Source organism: Acartia tonsa, chromosome 5 (genome assembly GCF_053477335.1).
Source record: "Acartia tonsa isolate MP-2025a chromosome 5, ASM5347733v1, whole genome shotgun sequence".
NCBI lineage: Eukaryota > Metazoa > Arthropoda > Copepoda > Calanoida > Acartiidae > Acartia > Acartia tonsa.
In genome coordinates, this window is record NC_137264.1 from 47,659,049 (window position 1) to 47,684,160 (window position 25,112).

The 25,112-nt window shown below is 35.9% G+C and overlaps 1 protein-coding gene across 1 annotated transcript; it reads right to left on the reverse strand.

Annotated features, from left to right (window-relative positions):
- Window positions 1-19,191: 19,191 nt before the first annotated feature.
- Window positions 19,192-23,617, reverse strand: LOC145320363 (uncharacterized). The gene is made up of 4 exons (XM_080162778.1): window positions 23,517-23,617; window positions 23,176-23,233; window positions 22,396-22,476; window positions 19,192-19,595 (listed from the first exon to the last, which is right to left on the reverse strand). The coding sequence occupies exons 1-4, from the start codon at window positions 23,609-23,611 to the stop codon at window positions 19,488-19,490; spliced, it is 342 nt and encodes a 113-aa protein (XP_080018904.1). The 5' UTR covers window positions 23,612-23,617; the 3' UTR covers window positions 19,192-19,487.
- Between the last annotated feature and the right edge of the window lie 1,495 nt (window positions 23,618-25,112).

The following is a 25,112-nucleotide window of genomic DNA, read 5'->3' on the forward strand; positions in this document are numbered from 1 at the left end:
CTCCTAGATTATAAGTCACCCCCTGCCGCCAACCCCTAGCCCTCCAGGGCTCAAAAAACCCTAAAAATGAACCTACCTTTATTTTTCTCAGAAACCATTTGACCAATAGGGATGATTTCTTAAACTTAAGCTTTTATGGTTATAAACTAACTTTTAGATTTTAAGTCGCCCCCCTGCCGCCAACCCCTAGCCCTCCAGGGCTCCAAAAAATCCTAAAAATGAACCTAACCTTAATTTTCTCAGAAACCATTTGACTAATAGGGATGATTTCTTAAACTTAAGCTTTTATGATTATAAACTAACTCCTAGATTATAAGTCACCCCCTTGAAAATAAAGGTTAGGTTCATTTTTATGGGTTTTTTGATCCCCGGAGGACTAGGGGTTAGCAGCAGGGGGGTGACTTCTATACCAAAAGCTAGTTTATAACCATAAAGGCTTAAGTTTAAGAATTCATCTCTATTGGTCAAATGGTTTCTGAGAAAATTAAGGTTAGGTTCATTTTTAGGGTTTTTTTGAGCCCCGGAGGGCTAGGAGTAGGCGGCAGGGGGGTGACTTCTAAACTAGAAGTTAGTTTATAACCATAAAAGCTTAAGTTTAAGAAATCATCCCTATTGGTCAAATGGTTTCTGAGAAAATTAAGGTTATGTTCATTTTTAGGGGGGTTTTGAGCCCAAGGGGGCTAGGGGATGGGGGTAGGGGGGTGACTTTGAAACCATAAGATGTTCATACCCCTAAAAGCTTAAGTCCAAAAAATTTGCATGGTTCATCAAGTGGTTCCGGAGAACCCCCCCCCCCCCCCCCCCCCAGCATCAAAAAAGCTTCAGTTACGTCCCCTTTTTAAACGTCAGCTTTTCTTATATGTCAACATAACATATCTAAATTTCATAGAGATCCGCAGCCGTTTTCCCTGCTGACAGCCTGCTGCGGCCTCTGAAATTTATATTTGATATTTCTAATATAAAATTTACTTAAAGATAAACATTTTCTGTAAAAAAATTGTTCTTCTAGCTTCAAAAATAAGAAAATTACAGCCGTTTAAAATTTTTAAGTAAAAAAGGTTGTTAAATAAAAAGGTGAACTAAGCAAAAATTGACTTTGACTTATAAAAGGTCGGAAATTTATTATCAAACAGGGGACTTGCACAAAAAAGATTTAGCCCTCTAGGTCTAATAGGAACTGAGATAATAGGGGGGGAGCGTTGAACGCCCACCCCATCACCAACCGATTAAGGTGCGGCAAGGGGCCCGACTGTTAAGGGTTAATAATACATATTTAATAATTCATATTAAAATCGATAATACTGTAAAAATGGTTGAATGCCTGTTTCAATAGAAAATTAGATTTAACTAATAATAATATTGAATCTTGTACCAGGAGATAAACAAATAACCTTGTGTTGCAATAAAAAATAAAAAAAAATTATCCAATTTACTTATGAAACAAGGATGACAACATCCATAAGTAGCGAAGCACAAAAAATCATGGATGGGAATACTTAAAAGTAGATTTAAAGTGTATTTATCAAAATCAAGAATAGATTTATTGGAGAAAATAAACACCAAACCTTGTTTTCTTTGTATAACGAAGATATGGAGAAAAATACAAAAATAGCCTAAAACCTGCTGAAAGCCAGTCTGACCTTTATAGTTGTTTTCTTTAAAGGACAGAAAATTTAATTTCATATGTATAACTGAAAAAATTTTGGAAATCGGACCATAAACACCAAAGATATGGAGAAAAATGTGAAAGATTCAAAAATAGCCTAAAACCTGCTTAAAGGCAGTCTGACCCTCATAGTTGTTTTATTTAAACGACAGGAAATTTAATTTTGATATCTAAAACTGAAATAATTTTGAAAATCGGACCATAAACACTGAAGATATGGAGAAAAATGTGAAAAATACAAAAATAGCCTAAAACCTGCTTAAAAGCGGTCCTACCGTCATCAATGTTTTATACTTAATTGTGCTCCTTAATGATGGGAATATTGTCAAAAAATTTCAGCATTCTATCTTTTATAGGAGCTGAGTAAATCCCATTTCCCCCATAGCGTTACGGACTGACAGACTGACGGACTGACTGACGGACAAAGTGAATTATAGAGTAGCTTCGCTACTAAAAAAGTGTAATACTGTATCTATAATCTTTTTGTACATAAATGATAATAATATCAGGTTATATTCCATTAATTTATAACCACCTAAATTTTTTGACACTTACAACTTTTAACAGCTCCCTTTAACCAAAATCAAGGATAGTTTATTTAAGTATGTCACCAAAACTTCATTACATAAGTAATACATTTTTACAAACTTTAAAAAGAGGATTGGGAAATATCTCCCTCCCCAACATTAACTTTAATCACTATTGTAAACAATATTAAAAGTTATAAATATATATCAATCAAGATCTTTAGAGGTATTAACTGTGGTTTAATTACAAATGTATGAGAGCTCCTTCTTGTGTCAATCACTTTTATTTACTGATTAAAATTTGTACAGTACAGTTGTACAGAATATTGCAAGATTTTTTTTAGTTAAGTCTGGAAATTAATGATTAATTTATCTAAAAATAGATAGCATAGAATTATCTTAATCAGTGGCTTAATTTTATACACCCGCCTTAAACACCTCCCCCCCCCCCCACTCTTTATTTTAAGGGGTGTAAATTTATTTCCTTTACACCCCCTTGGAATTTATAGAGGGGTGTATCTGAGGGTGTAGGCTCTTGTCAAGAGGGTGGACATGGGTGGACACCTAGGGAGGTGTATCCATCCCCCTTAATTTTACAAGGGTGGTGTAAACAACCCCTACACCAACCTTTTGCACGCCTTTGATCTTAACTATACTTTTAGTGTACATAAAGTTGTAAATTCAGTAACTATTCTACAAAAATTACCTTCCTAAATTGATATATGATTTTCAGGGTAATCTCCGGTGGACTAAACATTAAAATTTTATGGAAAAAAAGATATCTTTGGAACATGCATGACTTGAAATTATCCCCCCTTTGTACTCAATACGCATTTTTTATTCTAAGTGCGTCAATTTTGCGTTTAAAGATACCCTTAGTTTAAGCATTAATTCCTCCAAAAAATGATGAAAAAAGATAAATTTTTTTTGATAAAATGATAAAAGTATATGTAAAATGAAATAACCAGCAAAAAAAAATACAAAATTACGTTAAATAGAACGAAAATTAGAGCGTTTTGTATGCCTTATAAAATGCGTATTTCTCATGAAAATTGTAACGATTTAGTGAGTTGAGTAAAATATTTACAAACTTCCCGCTTTTATAAGAAGCTAGAGCCTTTGTGATAACTTACTATAACATCATAACCAAAATAACTCAAGTTGACATAAAAACGACATAAATTCTTTGACAGGCGACCCTTGCAATACCTTAATAACTTACTTTGTCCGGCCGTCTAATTTTCATAATGTTGATTATTTTTATATTGTGCTTCGCTTCTTATAGATATTGACATCCATGTGTTCGCTTTGTAACAAGGATGACAACATCCATCAAAGTAAAGTTCTGAAATGATAAAACGAACAGTAACACCTGTAGAGTATCAGAACTAAATATGCAGAATATAAATCTATAAGTCAAAACAAAAATGTTAGTAAATCTGTTGCAATACCGCTTACATACAGGATACTGTTAATATTAATAATAATAATAATATATATATTTCCTACAAGCCGCGGCTTCCTCTGGCCTGACGACATGCACCTCCAAGCAGTGAAGGGGCTGGCTGATTAAATATTACAATTAATATATATATTTTTTTAGGGGGTAATCGCCCATCAGCAAGGGAGCTACCACCTTTACAGATTAATTAATCATTTTTGTGTATGATAAAATAAAGCATTAAAATGTTAATTAATTGGCAGAAATCCCCTAATTTTGCTGAAAAGATTCTTGGATGACCTGTTTATGATCTGGAGAGGCAGTGTGGAGAATCTACAAATGTTTTTAGAATTGGTCAATACACTCCACCCCACAATTAAATTTACAAGTTCGTTCACCTGTCCTTTCCCTTGTACCTATCCTGCTGGATTTGAACATGACTGCTTCTGCCACTCAAGCCGATCCATACCTTTCCTGGACACATTAGTTACCATCAAAAACAAAACCTTGGTCACAGATATCTATAAAAAACCTACAGACCGTTGCCAGTACCTGTTGCCAACATCAGCACATCCTGCACACATTACCAAAAATATTCCCTTCAGCTTATGTTACAGACTAGTAAGAATATGTTCTGAAAAAAACACACTAATCCAACGACTAGATGAACTTAAACAACTGCTTCTTTCTAGAAACTACAACCTACAGATAATCAATGGTGCTATTGCCAAGGCTCTAAATATTGATAGAAATGCGGCCATGGAAAAGAAAGTTAAAGTATCAACCAAGAGAATACCATTTGTTATTACTTTCCATCCAGCTCTACCTTCAATCAGCACAATCCTAAAACAAGGTTGGAAAATAATGGTAAAGGATGAGAGACTGAAAAAGATATTTCCAGAACCACCTTTAGTTGCATATCGTCAGCCTAAACACAGCTCTCTCCGGGAAATATTGGTGAAATCAAAGCTACCTGAACGTGAAAAAAGAAGTGTCAAAGGTATGAAGAGATGTAACCTACCTAACTGTCCCTCCTGCCCTCATGTCCGTGAAGCCAAAGTTGTCTACAGCTCAGCAAATAATTTTAAGGTACCTATTTCTACACCAGTCAACTGCTCTACAAAAAATCTCGTTTATGTTATAACATGTGATAGGAGAGAATGCAAATACAAACAGTATGTAGGAGAAACGGGGAAACAGCTTAAAGAAAGATTCAAACAACATTTAGATTGTGTCAGATCTCAAAATGAAAACTTGAATAAGACTGCAGTTGGGGAACATTTTAATCTTCCTGGACACAGTGTTGCCAACATGAAAGTATCTGTTATAGAAAATTGCAGGCAGGAGTCAGCCATGTACAGAAAATGTCGAGAATCCTTCTTCATCAATAAATTTGAAACAAAGCACCTGGGGCTGAACAGAAAAATTTAAAATTATTGTTATTGTTATATATTTTTGTTAATGGAAGTAAATTTTGCTAATACATGTTGTTTTTTCTTGTAACATAATTTATACCTATTTGACTTGCAAATTGCAATATTTTTTTTAAAATGCTAACCCAACCAAAATTTTGAATATTTTCTTCCTTGTTGTTGTATAAATTCTTACCACTGTTGAAAAGTTTGACCGCCAATTTTCATCTGCTAACCCTTCCCCCCCCCCTTCCATTACAATAAATAATTCAGTTGTACATAAACTTTCAAACAATTAGGTACACCATATTTCAAAGTAAAAAGATTTGGATTTTATTTTGTTTTTAAAAATTCTTTTTTTCAAAGTACTTAATATTTTTAACTTGTTTTTTGTTAAACTTATATTATTTTAACTAGTATGAAGCTTGTTGTTTTCTTAAGAATTTTTGCAAATATGGTTAATATTTTATAGAATTGAGAAGGCTTGAATAAAGCGAAATATATTTTCTACAAAGAAGTGTGTTCTTCCATGTGTAGTTAGCTCTAGCCGCGCGTTTTTTGAGTTAATTACTATCGATGTGTCCTGTTGCTATCTTATTTTTTTTGCAACTCAATTATTTTTTTGGGACATTAGCCATATTTTGTCCAGTTACAATTCTTTTTTGTTTTATTTTTTGTTGTAACTTTATTTTTTTGTGGACATTTATTTAACAACCGAGGCACATGCCACCCCTCCTGTCGTTAATCCGCCGTCACCTCATCTCGAGGCGGTATAGGCCGCCGGTGGTCTGGCGGTTTTTGGCGGGACGTTAGGGAGAGGGTCAGTGGAAATATATTACAATATAAGGACATACATACACACATACATACATACATTTTTTGACATAATAAGAGTTGCTATGCTTCCTAAATCGTACCCAACTGTTTGAAATCGATAGGGCAATTCTGATGAAAAGAGCTAACCGTCCCGAACGGACGGACGTACAGACGGACTCTCCATAATTATAGAAAAGCCTCGCTTTTTAAAAACAAGTTATAAAAACAAAGAACTTAAAATCTTAACAAACAATGCGAAAATTATTTATCAAAATTTGTTGTTTCACACAATACAACAGAAATGTTTGAATAAATAGTAAAATACAAAAAATATATAGTGTCTTATAAATACCAAAAATGAAATATGATAGAAGAAATAAAAAGAAACAAGGCGACAACATCCATAAAAACGAAGCTCTGAAATGGTAGGATAAAGAAGCTTGAACACTTGTAGACTACTTATTTCAGAATAAGCAGATTATAAATACAAGTTTAAACAAACTTTTAAGTAAACATGTTGATTTTTTTATCAACCAATTTTGATGTGATATAATTATCCGCTTAATCTGATTTTTATAATTCTGATTTCCAAGACAGCATAGTACAATGTTACGAGCTAAACTTCTCTATAATCAAGTCCTAAAAATGTGAGTATGTCCTTAAACAGTCTCCTGTATTTATGCAGTTTTTCAACAAATTTGCTTACAATTTTGTTTCGACTTTATTATTAGATATATATTCCAATTATTTAGTTCTGACACTCTTAATTTTCCATTGTCATAACGTTTCAGAGCTTCGCTTTTATGAATGTTGTAATCCTTATTAATCTTAGGTTGTTTACAGGAACACTTTTAAATAGATTGGTCAAGTTTTTAATTTATCAGATTTTGATTGAATATCAGAGTAGAGACTGGCAGGGAGGGAGGGGACATTGGGCTGTTTATTACACTAATCCCTAAAGTTTTATAATTATGTTTTCTTATTGGAACAACAACTTTGGGGACTTTCATTGAATTTGATTGGTTGGTTTATTCAGTTGAGTGTCCAAGCGTTTCAATCACAAATTACAGAAGGGATAGTTTTGTGTAATACCATTGGGGATGCACATCAATTTATCGGCCATTGTCTTATCCCTTTAGATTACCAAGAAACTGGTAATTTATCATATTCTTGAATCGAAACTTTTATATATTTACAGTGTATTTGTACGTACGTTAGTCATAGAAATTTCACTGATCGTTAATTTAGGAATGCTCCAATGGTCCAATGAAAAATATAGGCCTTATAAAAAAATACGCTATTCAATACAAATGACCAATGACAGGCCAGTATACATTGTAATTCAGCAATGTTAAAATATATACTGGCCTTTGATTGGTCATTTGTACTTATGACGTGTAGAGTAGCAATTCTGTAATTATGACTTTAATTGGTTCCAGGTCAAACACAGGAGTCCCAAACGTCGGAGTGGACAAACGCAGGAGTGTTAAAATATTAATTTTATTAAGTATTCCTATACAAATTAGCCCCCCCGCAGGGGTTAGGTATTTATAAAACCTATAAGATGGTCTAAAATAGGTTAGGTTAGGTTAAGTGTCCACTCCGACGTTTGTCCACTCCGACGTTTGCGTTTGTCGTGGGACCCTTTAAAGGACGCCTGCAAGAAATAACACGCTTTAACTGCTGAAAGACTGCCACAAAAAGACCCAATACCCCAAATTTAAAGCCTTCAGCTTCAATAACAAAAAAGTTCTAGGCATTTCAAAATAGCATTTTATGTACAATGGAATTTTTGAAAGATTTCCAATGCTCATAAAAGAAAAAACAATATTAAATTACGTTGCCTAGACACAAAATTATAACCTTATCTTTGTCAGAAACTTAGATTGCCTGTAACTGATTACATTTTTACAATAAAAACACCACATTTTATAGTCAAAATCTATGAAAAAAATTCGATTTAAATTGCATTTTTAAACGAAAATCATAGCGGAAACAAAGGGGTAAACTAATACAAGCTTAGCTGTGATTGGTTGTTAAGCTGATTCAGCCTTCTGATTGGCTACAGTACATTCGGTACAACGCAAGTAAAACTTAATTTTTTTTAATGATTTTGACTATAAAAATGGGTATTTTTATTGTAAAAATATAATTAGTTACTGGAAACCTAAATTTATGACAAAAATAAGCTTATAATTTTATTTCTAGGCCACGTAGTTTAATTTCAAAGTTTTCAACATGAGCATTGCAATTCTTTCAAAATTTCCATTGTACATAAAATGTCATTTTAAAATGCCTAGAACTTTTTTGGGGTATAGTCCTTTCCATGACATCGCTCCATATGGGGCGATGATTTTAATTGATCGCCTCTTATGACAAGGGGCGATGTATTGGCTCCTTGAAAGGAGCGATTTAATAGCCCCTTATAACAAGAGGCGATGTTATGACTCCTTGAAAGGAGCGATTTGATAGCCCCTTGCCCTAAGAGGCGATTAAATGATCCTTTATCGCTCCATAATCGCTCCTTCTAAAGAGGTAATGATATGTCCTCTTATCCCAAGGGGCTATTTAATAAAATATCGCCTCTTCATGGCCCCTTCACGATTTTATATATATATCTGAGTTCCTTGATGGCCCCTACATCGCTCCTTCATCTCTCCTTCTTGAAATTTATATTACATTGTACTTACTTTGATGGCCCCTACATCGCTCCTCCATCGCCCCTTCATCGCTCCTACATCGCTCCTTCATCTCTCCATCTTGAAATTTATACTACATTGCACTTTGATGGCCCCTACATCGCTCCTCCATCGCCCCTTCATCGCTCCTACATCGCTCCTTCATCTCTCCTTCTTGAAATTTTTATTACATGGTACTTTGATGGCCCCTACATCGCTCCTCCATCGCTCCTCCATCGCTCCTCCATCGCCCCTTCATCGCTCCTACATCGCTCCTTCATCTCTCCTTCTTGAAATTTACATTACATTGTACTTTGATGGCCCCTACATCGCTCCTCCATCGCCCCTTCATCGCTCCTCCATCGCCCCTACATCGCTCCTTCATCTCTCCTTCTTGAAATTTACATTACATTGTACTTTGATGGCCCCTACATCGCTCCTCCATCGCCCCTTCATCGCTCCTCCATCGCCCCTACATCGCTCCTCCATCGCCCCGTACATCGCTCCTTCATCGCCCCTTCATCGCTCCTACATCGCTCCTTCATCTCTCCTTCTTGAAATTTATATTACATTGTACTTTGATGGCCCCTACATCGCTCCTCCATCGCCCCTTCATCGCTCCTACATCGCCCCTACATCGCTCCTTCATCTCTCCTTCTTGAAATTTATATTACATTGTACTTTGATGACCCCTACATCGCTCCTCCATCGCCCCTACATCGCTCCTACATCGCCCCTACATCGCTCCTTCATCTCTCCTTCTTGAAATTTATATTACATTGTACTTACTTTGATGGCCCCTACATCGCTCCTCCATCGCCCCTTCATTGCTCCTCCATCGCCCCTACATCGCTCCTCCATCGCCCCTTCATCGCTCCTACATCGCCCCTACATCGCTCCTCCATCGCCCCTTCATCGCTCCTACATCGCCCCTACATCGCTCCTTCATCTCTCCTTCTTGAAATTTATATTACATTGTACTTTGATGACCCCTACATCGCTCCTCCATCGCCCCTACATCGCTCCTACATCGCCCCTACATCGCTCCTTCATCTCTCCTTCTTGAAATTTATATTACATTGTACTTTGATGGCCCCTACATCGCTCCTCCATCGCCCCTTCATCGCTCCTACATCGCCCCTACATCGCTCCTTCATCTCTCCTTCTTGAAATTTATATTACATTGTACTTTGATGGCCCCTACATCGCTCCTCCATCGCCCCTTCATCGCTCCTCCATCGCCCCTACATCGCTCCTTCATCTCTCCTTCTTGAAATTTATATTACATTGTACTTTGATGACCCCTACATCGCTCCTCCATCGCCCCTACATCGCTCCTACATCGCTCCTCCATCGCCCCTTCATCGCTCCTTCTCCAAATTTATATTACATTGTACTTTTATGGCCCCTACATCCCCTACATCGCTCCTCCATCACCCCTTCATTGCTCCTCCATCGCCCCTTCATCGCTCCTACATCGCCCCTTCATCGCTCCTACATCGCCCCTACATCGCTCCTTCATCTCTCCTTCTTATAATTTATATTACATTGTACTTACTTTGATGGCCCCTACATCGCTCCTCCATCGCCCCTACATCGCTCCTACATCGCCCCTACATCGCCCCTACATCGCTCCTTCATCTCTCCTTCTTGAAATTTATATTACATTGTACTTTGATGGCCCCTACATCGCTCCTCCATCGCCCCTTCATCGCTCCTACATCGCCCCTACATCGCTCCTTCATCTCTCCTTCTTGAAATTTATATTACATTGTACTTACTTTGATGGCCCCTTCATCGCTCCTCCATCGCCCCTTCATCGCTCCTACATCGCCCCTACATCGCTCCTCCATCGCCCCTTCATCGCTCCTACATCGCCCCTACATCGCTCCTCCATCGCCCCTACATCGCTCCTCCATCGCCCCTACATCGCTCCTCCATCGCCCCTACATCGCTCCTACATCGCCCCTATATCGCTCCTACATCGCCCCTACATCGCTCCTTCATCTCTCCTTCTTGAAATTTATATTACATTGTACTTTGATGGCCCCTACACCGCTCCTCCATCGCCCCTACATCGCTCCTACATCGCTCCTCCATCGCCCCTTCATAGCTCCTTCTCCAAATTTATATTACATTGTACTTTTATGGCCCCTACATCCCCTACATCGCTCCTCCATCGCCCCTTCATTGCTCCTCCAAATTTATATTACATTCCACTTAGATGACCCCTACATTGCCACTCAATCACCTCTCCATCGCCCCTCCATCGCCCCTCCATTGCTCCATCTCCAAATTTTTATTACATTGCAACTTGATGGCCCCTACATCGCTCCTCCATCACCCCTACATCGCTCCTTCTTCAAATTTCCATTTTAATGGTTTGTTAAGTAGTTAATATTTATTTTAGTTAGGTATATTTAAATCACTTCTTGGGGTTAGATTTTAAGGGATTTAATTTAGAATATCTACTTTACAACTAGGGTATTGCGTCAAAATCAACCACAAATTTAATGTTTTATAAGCAGGAGAGATCCAGTCAATTATATGAAATTTGGTATTTAATTATATAAAAATAATAGTTATTTAAAGTCCACAAGATATTTAAAAGAAAAACAGTAAATTTTATTTTATTTACAAATTATGTTTATTCAAAGTAAAATTAGCAAAAAGAAAAATATTAAGTTGTCTATGGTCATAGAAATTAATCTAAAAATCGATGTATTATTTGTCTATGAAGTGTACACTTCGTTTAATTGTCGGGTCGGGTCGGCCGCTGCTAGCAGCTAGGAACTAAACTTTGAAGTAAACGTAAATTATAATCTGTGAAAAATCAACAAAAAACAACATGAATTAAAAAAAGTATTTTATTTTAAAATGTAATAAGAGAGGGTTCCGTAAAGGTTATGTGTTTTAAGTTAAAAACAGTAGTAGAACAATAAAAATTTATGTTAACTTTTTAAAAAAGATTTGTCTATAGTGATATCAATAAGAAATACACATATTTAGTGAATATTATCGTTCTACTACTATTTTTAAGCCTTAAAACAGACATCTTTACGGATTTTACCAAAAACCTACCCCTCTCATTAAAAATTTTGAAGTAAAGTGTATCAAAAACTTATATCTACTAAAAGAATAAAGATCTATATATATATCTATTTCAGAATTGATAGTGAATTAGATGGTTACTCCAGAGGTGGATACTTAAAAACATTAAAAATACTTGAAGGCACGTTCAACGACTCAGTCTTCGACGACTCGAGGTTAGATTTTTACCTCTTCTTAAAAGTACTTGTAAGACCTCTTCAAGTGTCTTTAGAAAGGTTTAGTGATTTAGTATAATTCATCGTAATTTGCGTATTTTTGCGTTTAAATAACCCCTCCCTCCTTCCCTCCTCCCCTCTTCTTTTAAACATGAGTTAAGGTAACAAATATATATTTATTTTATTTGGTCGATTTTTCTTATATCATTTTTTTAGCTAAAATTTACTTTAAAATCTACTTTTTGTTATAGTTTTAAACTAAGGTTATCAACTAAGAACTTGCATTTTACATACATTTTTCAGTTCATTTTTGTTGTTTCTTTTTCTTAAAAAATAGAAAAAAATTGATAGATTGATAGATTGATAGGTAGGTACCTATCTAAAATTGAAATAAACTATTATTGGCATGCATGAGGCGGGCTACATTGAGTGGTAATGACCATGATACCCTGGCAATGTGTAGTTGCTGTAATACTCGCTGTAATATTAATTTAGCAGCAGGGGGGACTCGTCTTGCATGCAAAACGAGTTTAGATAGATAGATAGATAGATAGATAGATAGATAGATAGATAGATAGATAGATAGATAGATAGATAGATAGATAGATAGATAGATAGATAGATAGATAGATAGATAGATAGATAGATAGATAGATAGATAGATAGATATATAGATAGATAGATATATAGATAGATATATAGATAGATAGATAGATAAATAGATAAATAGATAGATAGATAGATTGATAGATTGATAGATTGATAGATTGATAGATGGATAGACAGACAGATGGATAGATGGATAGATGGATAGACGGATAGATGGATAGATGAATAGATGGATAGATGGATAGACAGACAGACAGACAGACAGACAGATAGATAGATGGATAGACAGACAGATGGATAGAAGGATAGATGGATAGATGGATAGATGGATAGATGGATAGACAGACAGACAGATAGACAGACAGACAGACAGACAGACAGATAGATAGATGGATAGACAGACAAATGGATAGAAGGATAGATGGATAGATGGATAGATGGATAGATGGATAGATGGATAGATGGATAGATGAATAGATGAATAGATGAATAGATGAATAGATGAATAGATGAATAGATGGATAGATGGATAGACAGACTGACATTCTACCTTGTATTATAGCAGCTTCTCCTTGTATCTATGACCTCTATTTTAAATTGCAATGTTAGATTACTCATTTGAATAGATTACTTAATAAATATATTAAAAAAATATATTGAGTTTTTTATTTTGTTTTTTTTATGTTTTTTTTCAGATAAGGTAAAATGATGTTTTATTTGTAGAAGGGGCGTTGTAGGGGCCATATAAATATATTAAAAATATATTAAGTTTTTATTTTGTTTTCTTCTTAGTTACCATCTATGTATTGCAATGTATTGCAAATTTAAGGAAGGAGGGATGTAGGGGCGATGGAGGAGTGATGTAGGGGATATCAAGTTGCAATGTAATATAAATTTGGAGAAGGAGCAATGGAGTGGCGATGAAGGGGCGAAGTAGGGGCCATCAAAGTGCAATGTAATACTAATTTGGAGAAGGAGCGATGTAGGGGCCATCAAAGTACAAAGTAATATAAATTTGGAAAAGGATCGATGTAGGAGCCATCAAAGTAGAATGTAATATAAATTTGGAAAAGGAGCGATGTATGGGCCAGCAAAGTAAGTACAATGTAATATAAATTTCAAGAAGGAGAGATTTAGGGGCGATGAAGGAGCGATGTAGGGGCCATCAAAGTACAATGTAATATAAATTTCAAGAAGGAGAGATGAAGGAAAAATGTAGGGGCGATGAAGGAGCGATGAAGGGGCGATGGAGGAGCGATGTAGGGGCCATCAAAGTACAATGTAATATAAATTTCAAGAAGGAGAGATGAAGGAGCGATGTAGGGGCGATGGAGGAGCGATGTAGGGGCCATCAAAGTATGTACAATGTAATATAAATTTCAAGAAGGAGAGATGAAGGAGCGATGGAGGAGCGATGTAGGGGCCATCAAAGTACAATGTAATATAAATTTCAAGAAGGAGAGATGAAGGAGCGATGTAGGAGCGATGTAGGGGCGATGGAGGAGCGATGTAGGGGCCATCAAAGTAAGTACAATGTAATATAAATTTCAAGAAGGAGAGATGAAGGAGCGATGGAGGAGCGATGTAGGGGCCATCAAAGTAAGTACAATGTAATATAAATTTCAAGAAGGAGAGATGAAGGAGCGATGTAGGGGCGATGTAGGAGCGATATAGGGGCGATGGAGGAGCGATGTAGGGGCGATGGAGGAGCGATGTAGGGGCGATGGAGGAGCGATGTAGGGGCGATGGAGGAGCGATGTAGGGGCCATCAAAGTAAGTACAATGTAATATAAATTTCAAGAAGGAGAGATGAAGGAGCGATGTAGGGGCGATGTAGGAGCGATATAGGGGCGATGGAGGAGCGATGTAGGGGCCATCAAAGTAAGTACAATGTAATATAAATTTCAAGAAGGAGAGATGAAGGAGCGATGTAGGGGCGATGTAGGAGCGATATAGGGGCGATGGAGGAGCGATGTAGGGGCAATGGAGGAGCGATGTAGGGGCGATGGTGGAGCGATGTAGGGGCGATGGAGGAGCGATGTAGGGGCCATCAAAGTAAGTACAATGTAATATAAATTTCAAGAAGGAGAGATGAAGGAGCGATGTAGGGGCGATATAGGAGCGATATAGGGGCGATGTAGGGGCGTTGTAGGAGCGATGAAGGGGCGATGGAGGAGCGATGTAGGGGCCATCAAAGTACAATGTAATATAAATTTCAAGAAGGAGAGATGAAGGAGCGATGTAGGGGCGATGTAGGAGCGATAGAGGAGCGATGTAGGGGCGATGGAGGAGCAATGAAGGGGCGATGGAGGAGCGATGTAGGGGCCATCAAAGTAAGTACAATGTAATATAAATTTCAAGAAGGAGAGATGAAGGAGCGATGTAGGGGCGATGTAGGAGCGATATAGGGGCGATGGAGGAGCGATGTAGGGGCAATGGAGGAGCGATGTAGGGGCGATGGTGGAGCGATGTAGGGGCGATGGAGGAGCGATGTAGGGGCCATCAAAGTAAGTACAATGTAATATAAATTTCAAGAAGGAGAGATGAAGGAGCGATGTAGGAGCGATATAGGAGCGATGTAGGGGCGATGGAGGAGCGATGTAAGGGGATGGAGGAGCGATGTAGGGGCCATGGAGGAGCGATGTAGGGGCGATGGAGGAGCGATGTAGGGGCGATGGAGGAGCGATGAAGGGGCGATGGAGGAGCGATGTAAGGGCCATCAAAGTAAGTACAATGTAATATAAATTTCAAGAAGGAGAGATGAAGGAGCGATGTAGGGGCCATGGAGGAGCGATGTAGGGGCGATGGAGGAGCGATGTAGGGGCCATCAAAGTACAATGTAATATAAATATCAAGAAGGAGAGATGAAGGAGCGATGTAAGGGGATGGAGGAGCGATGTAGGGGCCATGGAGGAGCGATGTAGGGGCGATGGAGGAGCGATGTAGGGGCGATGGAGGAGCGATGCAGGGGCGATGGAGGAGCGATGTAAGGGCCATCAAAGTAAGTACAATGTAATATAAATTTCAAGAAGGAGAGATGAAGGAGCGATGTAGGGGCCATGGAGGAGCGATGTAGGGGCGATGGAGGAGCGATGTAGGGGCCATCAAAGTACAATGTAATATAAATATGAAGAAGGAGAGATGAAGGAGCGATGTAGGGGCGATGTAGGAGCGATGAAGGGGCGATGGAGGAGCGATGTAGGGGCCATCAAAGTACAATGTAATATAAATTTCAAGAAGGAGAGATGAAGGAGCGATGTAGGGGCGATGTAGGAGCGATGAAGGGGCCATGGAGGAGCGATGTAGGGGCCATCAAAGTACAATGTAATATAAATTTCAAGAAGGAGAGATGAAGGTGCGATGTAGGGGCGATGGAGGAGCGATGAAGGGGCGATGGAGGAGCGATGTAGGGGCCATCAAAGTACAATGTAATATAAATTTCAAGAAGGAGAGATGAAGGAGCGATGTAGGGGCGATGTATGAGCGATGTAGGGGCGATGGAGGAGCGATGTAGGGGCCATCAAAGTACAATGTAATATAAAATTCAAGAATTAGAGATGAAGGAGCGATGTAGGGGCGATGTAGGGGCCATCAAAGTACAATTTAATATAAATTTCAAGAAGGAGAGATGAAGGAGCGATGTAGGGGCGATGAAGGAGCGATGAAGGGGCACTGGAGGTAAAGGACTATGGAGGGGCGATGGAGAGGCTATGAAGGAGCCATCATGGGGCTATAGTATAGCCTCTTATCATAAGAGGCGATATTAACGCCCCTTCAAAGGAGCTATTAAGAGGCCATGAAGGAGCTATAGCATAGCCTCTTATCATAAGAGGCGATATGAACGCTCCTTAAAAGGGGCTATCACATCGCTCCATATGATAAGAGGCTATGCTATAGCTCCTTGAAGGAGCTATAGAAAATCATCGCCCCATATGGAGCGATGTCATGGAAAGGACTATACCCCTTTTTTGTTATAGAAGCTGAAGGCTTCAAATTTGGGGTATTTGGTCTACTTGTGGCAGTCTTTCAGCAGTTAAAGCGTGGTATTTCTTGCAGGCTTCCTTTAATTAAAATGAAAGCTATATTTGTCAGCGTCCGTTTGTCTGATTTCTTGATTTTGCTTTCTACGATTGTTAAAATTGTGTTAAATGCCTGTCTGTCTGAAACGTTTTGGAGGAAACGTGATTCTCTCGGGAACACAGTAAAAGTGTCTGACTGATTATGACGTAACAAAATAAATTAGCCAATGAGAGGCCACTATAAATTTTACCATTGGTCAATAATGGCCTCTCATTGGCTATTTTTTTTTGTTACGTCATAATCAGTCAGACACTATTACTGTGTTCTTCTCTCGGCTCTTATAAGAGATAAAACTTAAAAGGCTGAAAATTCTACAGCATTAAAATGTAATTTTCCGTTGTCCCAAGAGATTTTTGTTTTCAAAAATGAGAGAAAGGGTAGCTTTGTTTCATTTTTTTAATACATATTTTCGAACGCAGTAAAAGTGTCTGACTGATTATGACGTAACAAAAACAATTAGCCAATGAGAGGCCACTATGAATTTTACCATTGGTAAATAATGGACTCTCATTGGCTAATTTTTTTTTGTTACGTCATAATCAGTCAGACACTTTTACTGCGTTCGAAAATATGTATTAAAAAAATTTTCCCATGTGGTGTTTTTTTGTGGATAATATAATAATCAAAATTAAATTTCCCGATGTTTAAAGCTTTCAGTATGTAATTTACTTTGACTGTCAGTAAATCAATTCATTCAAAATATCGATTTTTTAAAAATAGAAAAAAATATTGAGAAAGTTTTCGCGATTTTTTCTCCAATATTCTTGATTTTAACTAATTCTCCTAATTATTTGTGCTTTGTTACTTATGGATGTTGTCATCCTTTTTACAATACAAGCGGTTTCGCCCCTAGCCTCTAGGGCTTTGCCCCAAGAGGTTTAATCAAACCAATTTTTCGTATTTTAGATTTAAAAGAAAAATAAAAAAAGAAAATTTTTTTTTGGGGGGGGGCAATTTTTTTTTTTTTTTTGGGGGGGGGGGTTTGGGGTTTCCCACCCCCCAAGAAAATAGCTTAAAACCATCACAGGATCAGTAGGTATAATCCCTGAAAAGTAGAGCCCAATCGGTTCAGCGGTTACTGAGATCTTAAGCTTCAGACGGACAGACGGACAGACATAAATCGTTCTACCTTGTATTATAGACTAGCGGCTTCGCCCCTAGCCTCTAGGGGCTTTGCCCCAAGAGGTTTAATCAAACCATTTTTTCTTATTTTAGAATTTAAAGAAAAAAAAAAAATTGGGGGGGGAGAATTTTTTTTTTTTTGGGGGGGGGGGGGTAATCAACCTCACTTTTTTAATTTTAGTTTTAAAAAGAAAAATTTTTTTTTTTTGGGGGGGGTATTTTTCATTTTTTTGGGGGGTTGGGGGTGTCCCACCCCCCAAGAAAATAGTTATAAACCTTCCCGAGACCTATGAGAAGCTACCCTGTAAAGGAGAACCCAATCGGTTCAGCGGTTAGCGAGATCCTTCGCTACAAACAGACAAACAGACACATAGACACACAAACATCCTGTTACTTTAGTATAAGGATTATCAATTGTGAAATAACTTCTTCTTTGTAAGAAGGAGTATTTCAGCTAATTGTGAAATACTCCACTTACAGAGAGAGAGGGGGCAATACACTTTTTATTCACTTGTCCCCAAACTTCAATTTTATGATAACGTTTTCTTACTCGTTGGTTTTTGTTGGTTATTTCATTAGGTTGAGTGTTCCAACGTCTCAACCACTAATTTTAATATACAGAAGGGGTAATTTTGTGTATCATCATTAGGGATGTACATTAGTCGGTCATCGTCGTATTTCTTCAGATCCTTGCGACTTACAAATGGTATATTATAAAATACAGAGTGGTCTGTGTATGTGTGTTTGTAGCAAAGAATCTTGCTAACCACTAAACCGACATGTTTTTCCTGAACAATGAATCTTCTTTTAGGTTCAGTTTTGAGATTAAAAATTTTTGTTGAAGGGTACGTCCGACCCTCGTAAAGTCAACTATTTTTCTTTATAAACTAAAAAAAATACAACGGATTGACTCCCCTTCCCCCAATCCTCCCTTTAAGTGCTCCTAAAAACCTCTACAGGCGTCAGTGGCTTTCAAAACACTTTTGCACTCTTTTAGAGATGTCTAAATAAAGGCAATTTTAGGGGGGTTGGGTTCTTCCCTTTCATCTCCCTCTATTGGCATCTAAAAAATAGGTTTTTTTTTGAGGGGGGGGGGGGATGTAATGGTAATGAGTTGCGCCTGTTTATGGGCAAAGGCATTCTCCTCACTCTAACTATTTATGTTGTGCACCTGACATATAGCTGCATTAGGAACCATTTTTAACGTCTTTAGTTGTGATGCTTTGTCGGGCCGAGATTCAAACCTATCACCTTCCCGACGACATGTGGATGCGCTTCGTGTTAAGCCACAGTCGCGGGTTTTTCCCACTAAAAATACTAACGGATTGAAGGACGGGACAAGCTGAAGACTGGTTGTTCATTAATAAGAATAAAATATGACGTCTATCTTCAATAGCAGCTGGTGAAATCATAGCTTTGCAAGTTGATAGGCAGACAGGCAGACAAAGTGAGTTGAGTAGTTAAATAAAAAAATAATTAATCAGTTGAATTTTTATTCAGAAATTAATTAAAAATGATTAATATTTTACATACATTTTAAGCATAAAAATACATTTAATTTTTTATTTTTACTGGAAGCACTATTTTCATATTCATTTTTTTCAATGTCGATATTAAAACATAAAAACATTGAAATTTTTTTTTAGATTTAAATGATTCAAAATTAATTATCTAAAGGGATAAGACAATGGCCGATAAATTAATGTACATCCCAATTGATGATACACAAAATCACCCCTTCTGTAGATTAAAATTATTGGTTGAAAAGTTTGAAAGTCCCAAAAGTTATTAAGCAAATGAATAATAAAACGTTATTTTAAAACTTTGGGGACTAGTGTAATAAACAGCCTATTGTCCCCTCCCTCTCTGATTAATTAATCTTTTGTAACAGATAAGCAATTGACATGCATAATGAACAAATGAGTGAAAATTCTGAGGTCTTCAGTCCACTCACTCCGCCATTTCTATAATAGGCATTCTGAAAAAATAATAAGGATTAAAGCTAATATTTTATGAAAGTAATCAAATTAGTGTTGTTCCCTAGGTTAGGTTATGTTAAATTAGGAAACCTCGCGTGGCTATGCACCACAATGACGTTTCCCTCCTTCCTTTACATTACCGCTTGTCCAAAAAACATAAACATAAACATATTTATTTGGGCATTAAAATTTGAATTAAGTCATAAGATCAAAGATTACAAATAAAAATACAATTGAAATTACTATAACAATAAACAACCTAAATCCTAATCAGTTCTGCCCGGGTAACCATGAATAGATCACTATGGATCTGTCTACTTTGCCCAAAATAAATTAAATATTCCATTGGTATCACTCAAGATTTCCCCCAGAATTCTAAAGGGATAAGACAATTGCTGATAAATTGATGTAAATCCCCAATGTTGATACACAAAATTACCCCTTAAATACTCAACTTAATGGATCAACCAATCATAATTTAATAAAGGTCCCTAAAGTTGTAAAGCCAAAGATGTAGAAAACGTTATTATAAAACTTTGGGGACTGGTGCAACAAACAGTCCAATGTCCCCTCCCTCCATGAAACTTTATAGGAAGCAAAGAGAACATTTTAAGTCCATTTCCGTTAATTTCTCACACTTACAAATATATATTATTTAACAAGGATGACAAAATCTATAAAAGCAAAGCTCTGAAACTTTAGAACAATTAAACAATAACACTTGAGTAGAGTGTCAGAACTGTATAATCAGAATATAAATGTACTAAAGTCGAACGAAACAAAATTGTAAGTAGATCTGTTGAAAAACTGCTTAAATACAGAGCTTGATCTTTAAATCGTTTTTATGCCGCGCTGAATCGGGGCGATTCAGAGGTGAACCGTAGGCGCGCTGGTGGTAAGCCACAGCGCACCTGATTTTAAAAAGATTTTCGGTGCGGTGTTGTTAAATCGCTTGCGCACTCACTAAAATATTGATCCGCGCTAGTACAACTTTATTACTTAAGCAGTGTCAGTAAGGTATTTTATATAAAATACCGTGTCAGTATAGTATTTTATATAAAACATTAATATATAATTTATTTTAAAAATAACTATAAAAATGTTTTCACGATAGTTTTGCAATAAAATATTAAAGTAATTAAAAAAAAATATTTATTTATTAAATAAATCACCCTGATTTAAACCGCCAATGCCACTCGGTGAGTGGCATTGGCGCGCCGGGCCCGCGCCACTGCCCGATTCAAATCACCCATGCATATTCGATTTAAAGGGCGAATATAGGTTCCATATGATATGAGCTTATATGAAAGGTGCCATTTCATACTTTTAGAATATCTATGCCAAATTTAAAAATTCAAAAAAATCCTTAAGTAGATTTTGCAATTTTCTGTTTCAATTGAACATATGATAAATGAGATTGACGACAAACGGTTTATTTTAGCCCTTTACAAGACTTTTTTTTGACTATTTTGCTTAAGTTTGATTGACTATTACAATGGCACGCATCTTAAATGATAATTTAAATGTTTATTAATTTAGATTATATACTCTTTAATTCAATTTTTAAAAAGCGTAGAAATAATTTGCGTAGAAGTGCACCAATAGTTTTGACGAGGGTAGATAATACGTCTTAAAGTTTATTTTCTGTACAAAGATCATTGGTTAATTCTGGAAAATATAAAAACCCTAATGTACGCAATTTTAACACACACACACACGAACCTTAAAAAAACAGGGATTTGAAATCATTCTTCCTCCAAGAAAATTTTATCAATTATTTTTTTTTTACTTTTTACATTATTTGATGGTTTTTTAAACTTTTAAATATTTTACTTTATATAATTTGTATTAAGGTAGAAGATGGGTATATTTACCCCTGATTAATTGGTTTCCACGTTATTACGACTATCCTTTAACGAAAGCTTTTTAATTCAACCTTGCTACAAAGCCTTGTGTGATGCTAGGGTAATTAAGTTCTTAGGGAACCACACTTATTACATAATATTATCTTGAGTTAGAAAGGTTTTAAGCTATAAACAGACTTATACAATTAGATATGTCAATATCCTTAAGTTATTTATAATCTATATAATGGCACCTTTGAAATAAGCTCATATTATATCAAACCTATATTCGCCCTTTAAAGATTGATATTAATAATTTGATGGTGCGCCAAATGAATCGCCCCGGTTTAAATCACCTATAAACGATTTAAAGATCGAGCTCAGGATATTGTTTAATGACATACTTACATTTTGAGGACTTGATTATAAAGATGCTTCACTTATTACATTGTACTTTGTTGTCAGACCAATTAAATAATTTTATCACATAAAAATTTGTTGTTAAAAATGTTGAAATGCAACATGTTTAAAATGGACATACGGTCTTTCTGGTAACGATTATAAAGTTGCTTCGCTTTCTAACTAGTACCTAACTCCTATAGGAAACATCAGGCAAAGTTTGAAATTGATAGGACAATTCTAATATGCCTAAATTAACGAAAAGGAGCTATCCGTTACGTACGTACGGACGGATCCTAATTATAGAAAAGCTTCGCTTTTAAAAATATAAGGGGGGTTGGGGGTGGGTACATTTTTCAAAATTTGTTTTAGGTAAATAATCATTGTTGTTAATAAACAATAATACATAATTATAATAAAAACATAAAAATGATTAAAAGACTATGATATTTTTCATTACCATTGGGACAGTGATCTATTCTACATTATTCCAATTTGTTTTTTGGATGGACAAACTGACAAGACATTGTTGTAGAGAAGCTGTGCTATTAATAACCTGTGGAGGTTGCGTGTAAGGCTGTTGTGGCTGATGTGTTTGCTGTTGATGATGTAGTGGTTGCCCTGTGCCTATTGTCTCCTAAAGAATCAAGTATCACGCCAGGCTACAATTGAATCAAGATAAAAGTAAGTGCCGAGCTCTGGGACCTATGTATGGTGAAATTAGACATAAAACCATAATGATTCCAGGTAAAACCAAAATATTTCAGCGGGATCTTTTTAAGAAAATTAGATTTGAAAATTTCAAGTTCAATTTTCACCCCCTAGGAGTTGACGCATAATCATGACAAGAAAAGCAAAGATTATTTATTTAAAATTTTGAACAAGTTTACTTTTATAAAGTTCTTCATAAAACCACTCCTGAAGGGATTTAATTAATGGCCATTTTTATCAGTTGCTTTGCTAAGGTCACAGAAATTCAGCCTTAAATAAATCATGCATAGAGAGGTTTTATGAAAAACTTCATAAAAGCAAAGTTGTTCAAAATTTTAAATAAATAATCTTTGCTTTTCTTTTCATGGTTATACGGCATCAGAATATATACCTGGAATCATCAGGGTTTTATGTCTAATTTCACCATACATAGGTCCCAGAGCTCGGCACTTACTTTTGTCTTGATTCAATTGTAGCCTGGCGTGGTATATTTTAAAATTCATTGGATGAAGAGAAAAATTGGATAGAAATTATGAAAGGTCCATTCATCAAGTATTAAGCAAAATGCTTTTTGAAATTTTATATTATATTTAATTACAGAATTACTTTCTTTTCTTTTACTTACCGATATGATGGGAGGTAGAAGAACTGTACCAGGAAGTACTGTATCTACCCAAGTAGACCTAAATATAGTAGAGTTTAATTAGTTGTGGGTTGTGAAGTAGTTAATACCTAGTGCTTTAAAAAAAATGACGGTATATAAAACAAATGACCTTTGATAGGCAAATATACATTTCACCATTGGCCAATGATAAATGTATACAGGGCTATCATTGGTCAGTTGAATTGTATGACATCATTTTTATAGGCACTATAAGCTGCTCGGACTGAAGTCAACAACACTCTTTAAAGGTTATACACAATTTATGCAATGAAATTAATAACTATACTCAAATGAAAACTTACGATTTTTTCTTTTTGCCGCTGCTTTCATGAACAGAGCTTAGTAACAGAAGTAAAACTGTGGAAATCATGAAGGTACTTCTGCTTAAGATAAACATCTTTCTTTGCCTAAAATAATAAGTATATGTCGCTGGCGTGCAGAGGATTCTTTACACCCCTCTTTGATTTAAGATGGATGTGTTTCTTTTACCTTGACACCCCCCTTTGTTGTAATAGGAGGGTGTATCAGGGGGGGGGGGGGGTTGGAGAATACACAGGGGGTGTAGAATATTATAAGGCGAATAAATTTAGAGTATAGATGTATAAACAGATAGCTACAAACATTCTTTATTCAAAGACCTAACACATTGCAGAAGGTTGTTTATCGATATAAATTTTGCCTTCTTACTTAGCTGCTAGAAAGCTCATATGCTGTCATTGGAATAAGGTTTGAAGAAATAATCAAAATCACCAACTTGTTGGTATAAGGATTTCGGGGACCTTTATTATTAATTAAAGTCATCTGACCAATTGTACAAGTGCTGAAACAATTAAATCTAAACATTTTAGTGTAAAGCTATTTATAAATAGGACTAAAAGAATAAGATATTGCTATCAACAACAAAAAATAAATGTTTTGCCTAGTTTTTGTAAAAATTTAGAGCATATTTATCATTTAATTTCAATGCTATCTTTTCAAAAGTGTTTCCATTAATTTGTTTGTGTTTTGTATTCAAAACCAGTTTGTTCTGTGTTATTTTATTTGAATATTTAATTCAAAGACAGCTAATTTTTTAAAATAATAAATTGGAACGAATGTCGGAATTTTCTTATTAAACATAATAATGTATATATAATTAGAATAGTAAGGCCTTGAAAATAAGTGATGAATTATTAGATGATAATTATCAGTAAATTTAACAGAATTTAAACGTCATTATTACAAAGCTAGCTTAAAAAGTTTTGACAAAAAATAATAATCCTTTTATTCAAATACTATAATACATTATAACAAGGATGATAATATCAAGTGTAGCAGCATTTTAAAAAATTGTCTTTCTAAAATCAGTTGATTTAATGAATAAAATATAGAAAATATAGCAATGTACAGATTTTTATGATTTTCAGGAATTGAAAATAATTACATACATTTGGTTGCTGATGTAAAAAGCAGAGAAAGGCATGTATAGAGTCATAAAAGAGCTAAAATATAAAATAATTTACATATTACATATTGTTAGGATGTAAAATCCTTTTATAAAAGGCAAATACAGAATATTTTTTTTATTTACAAATTCATTGAAAAAATAATCCGGACTTACTGATAAAGTGAATTATAGAGTAGCTTCACTACTAAATATAACATATAAACAGACAAGCGCAGCAGATTTACGTAGGAGCTACGGACAGTTCTAATATTTCGGAAAGGGGAAAGGAAGAAAGTTATCTTTCTAGTACTGGGATAAAAATTTTAAAGTCCCCTGATAAGGAAATTATTTTAAAAACAATTTAAACCTATATTGCTTTTAATTTGAAACTTAATATTGCTATTTTTAAAAATTGGTAATGAAATCTACTTTCTGAAATGATTGTATTTGTAAGCAGCATGCAGTGAAAATA

What these genes read in the sequence shown, in the direction of transcription:
- LOC145320363 (XM_080162778.1), bottom strand. Translation starts at nt 23,611, where the DNA reads ATGTTTATCTTAAGCAGAAGTACCTTCATGATTTCCACAGTTTTACTT. An exon ending in AGCGGCAAAAAGAAAAAATC is followed by an intron (nt 23,234 to 23,516) that starts GTAAGTTTTCAT and finishes TACTATATTTAG; the next exon opens with GTCTACTTGGGTAGATACAG. An exon ending in CTTACACGCAACCTCCACAG is followed by an intron (nt 19,596 to 22,395) that starts GTTATTAATAGC and finishes TTATTTTTTCAG; the next exon opens with AATGCCTATTATAGAAATGG.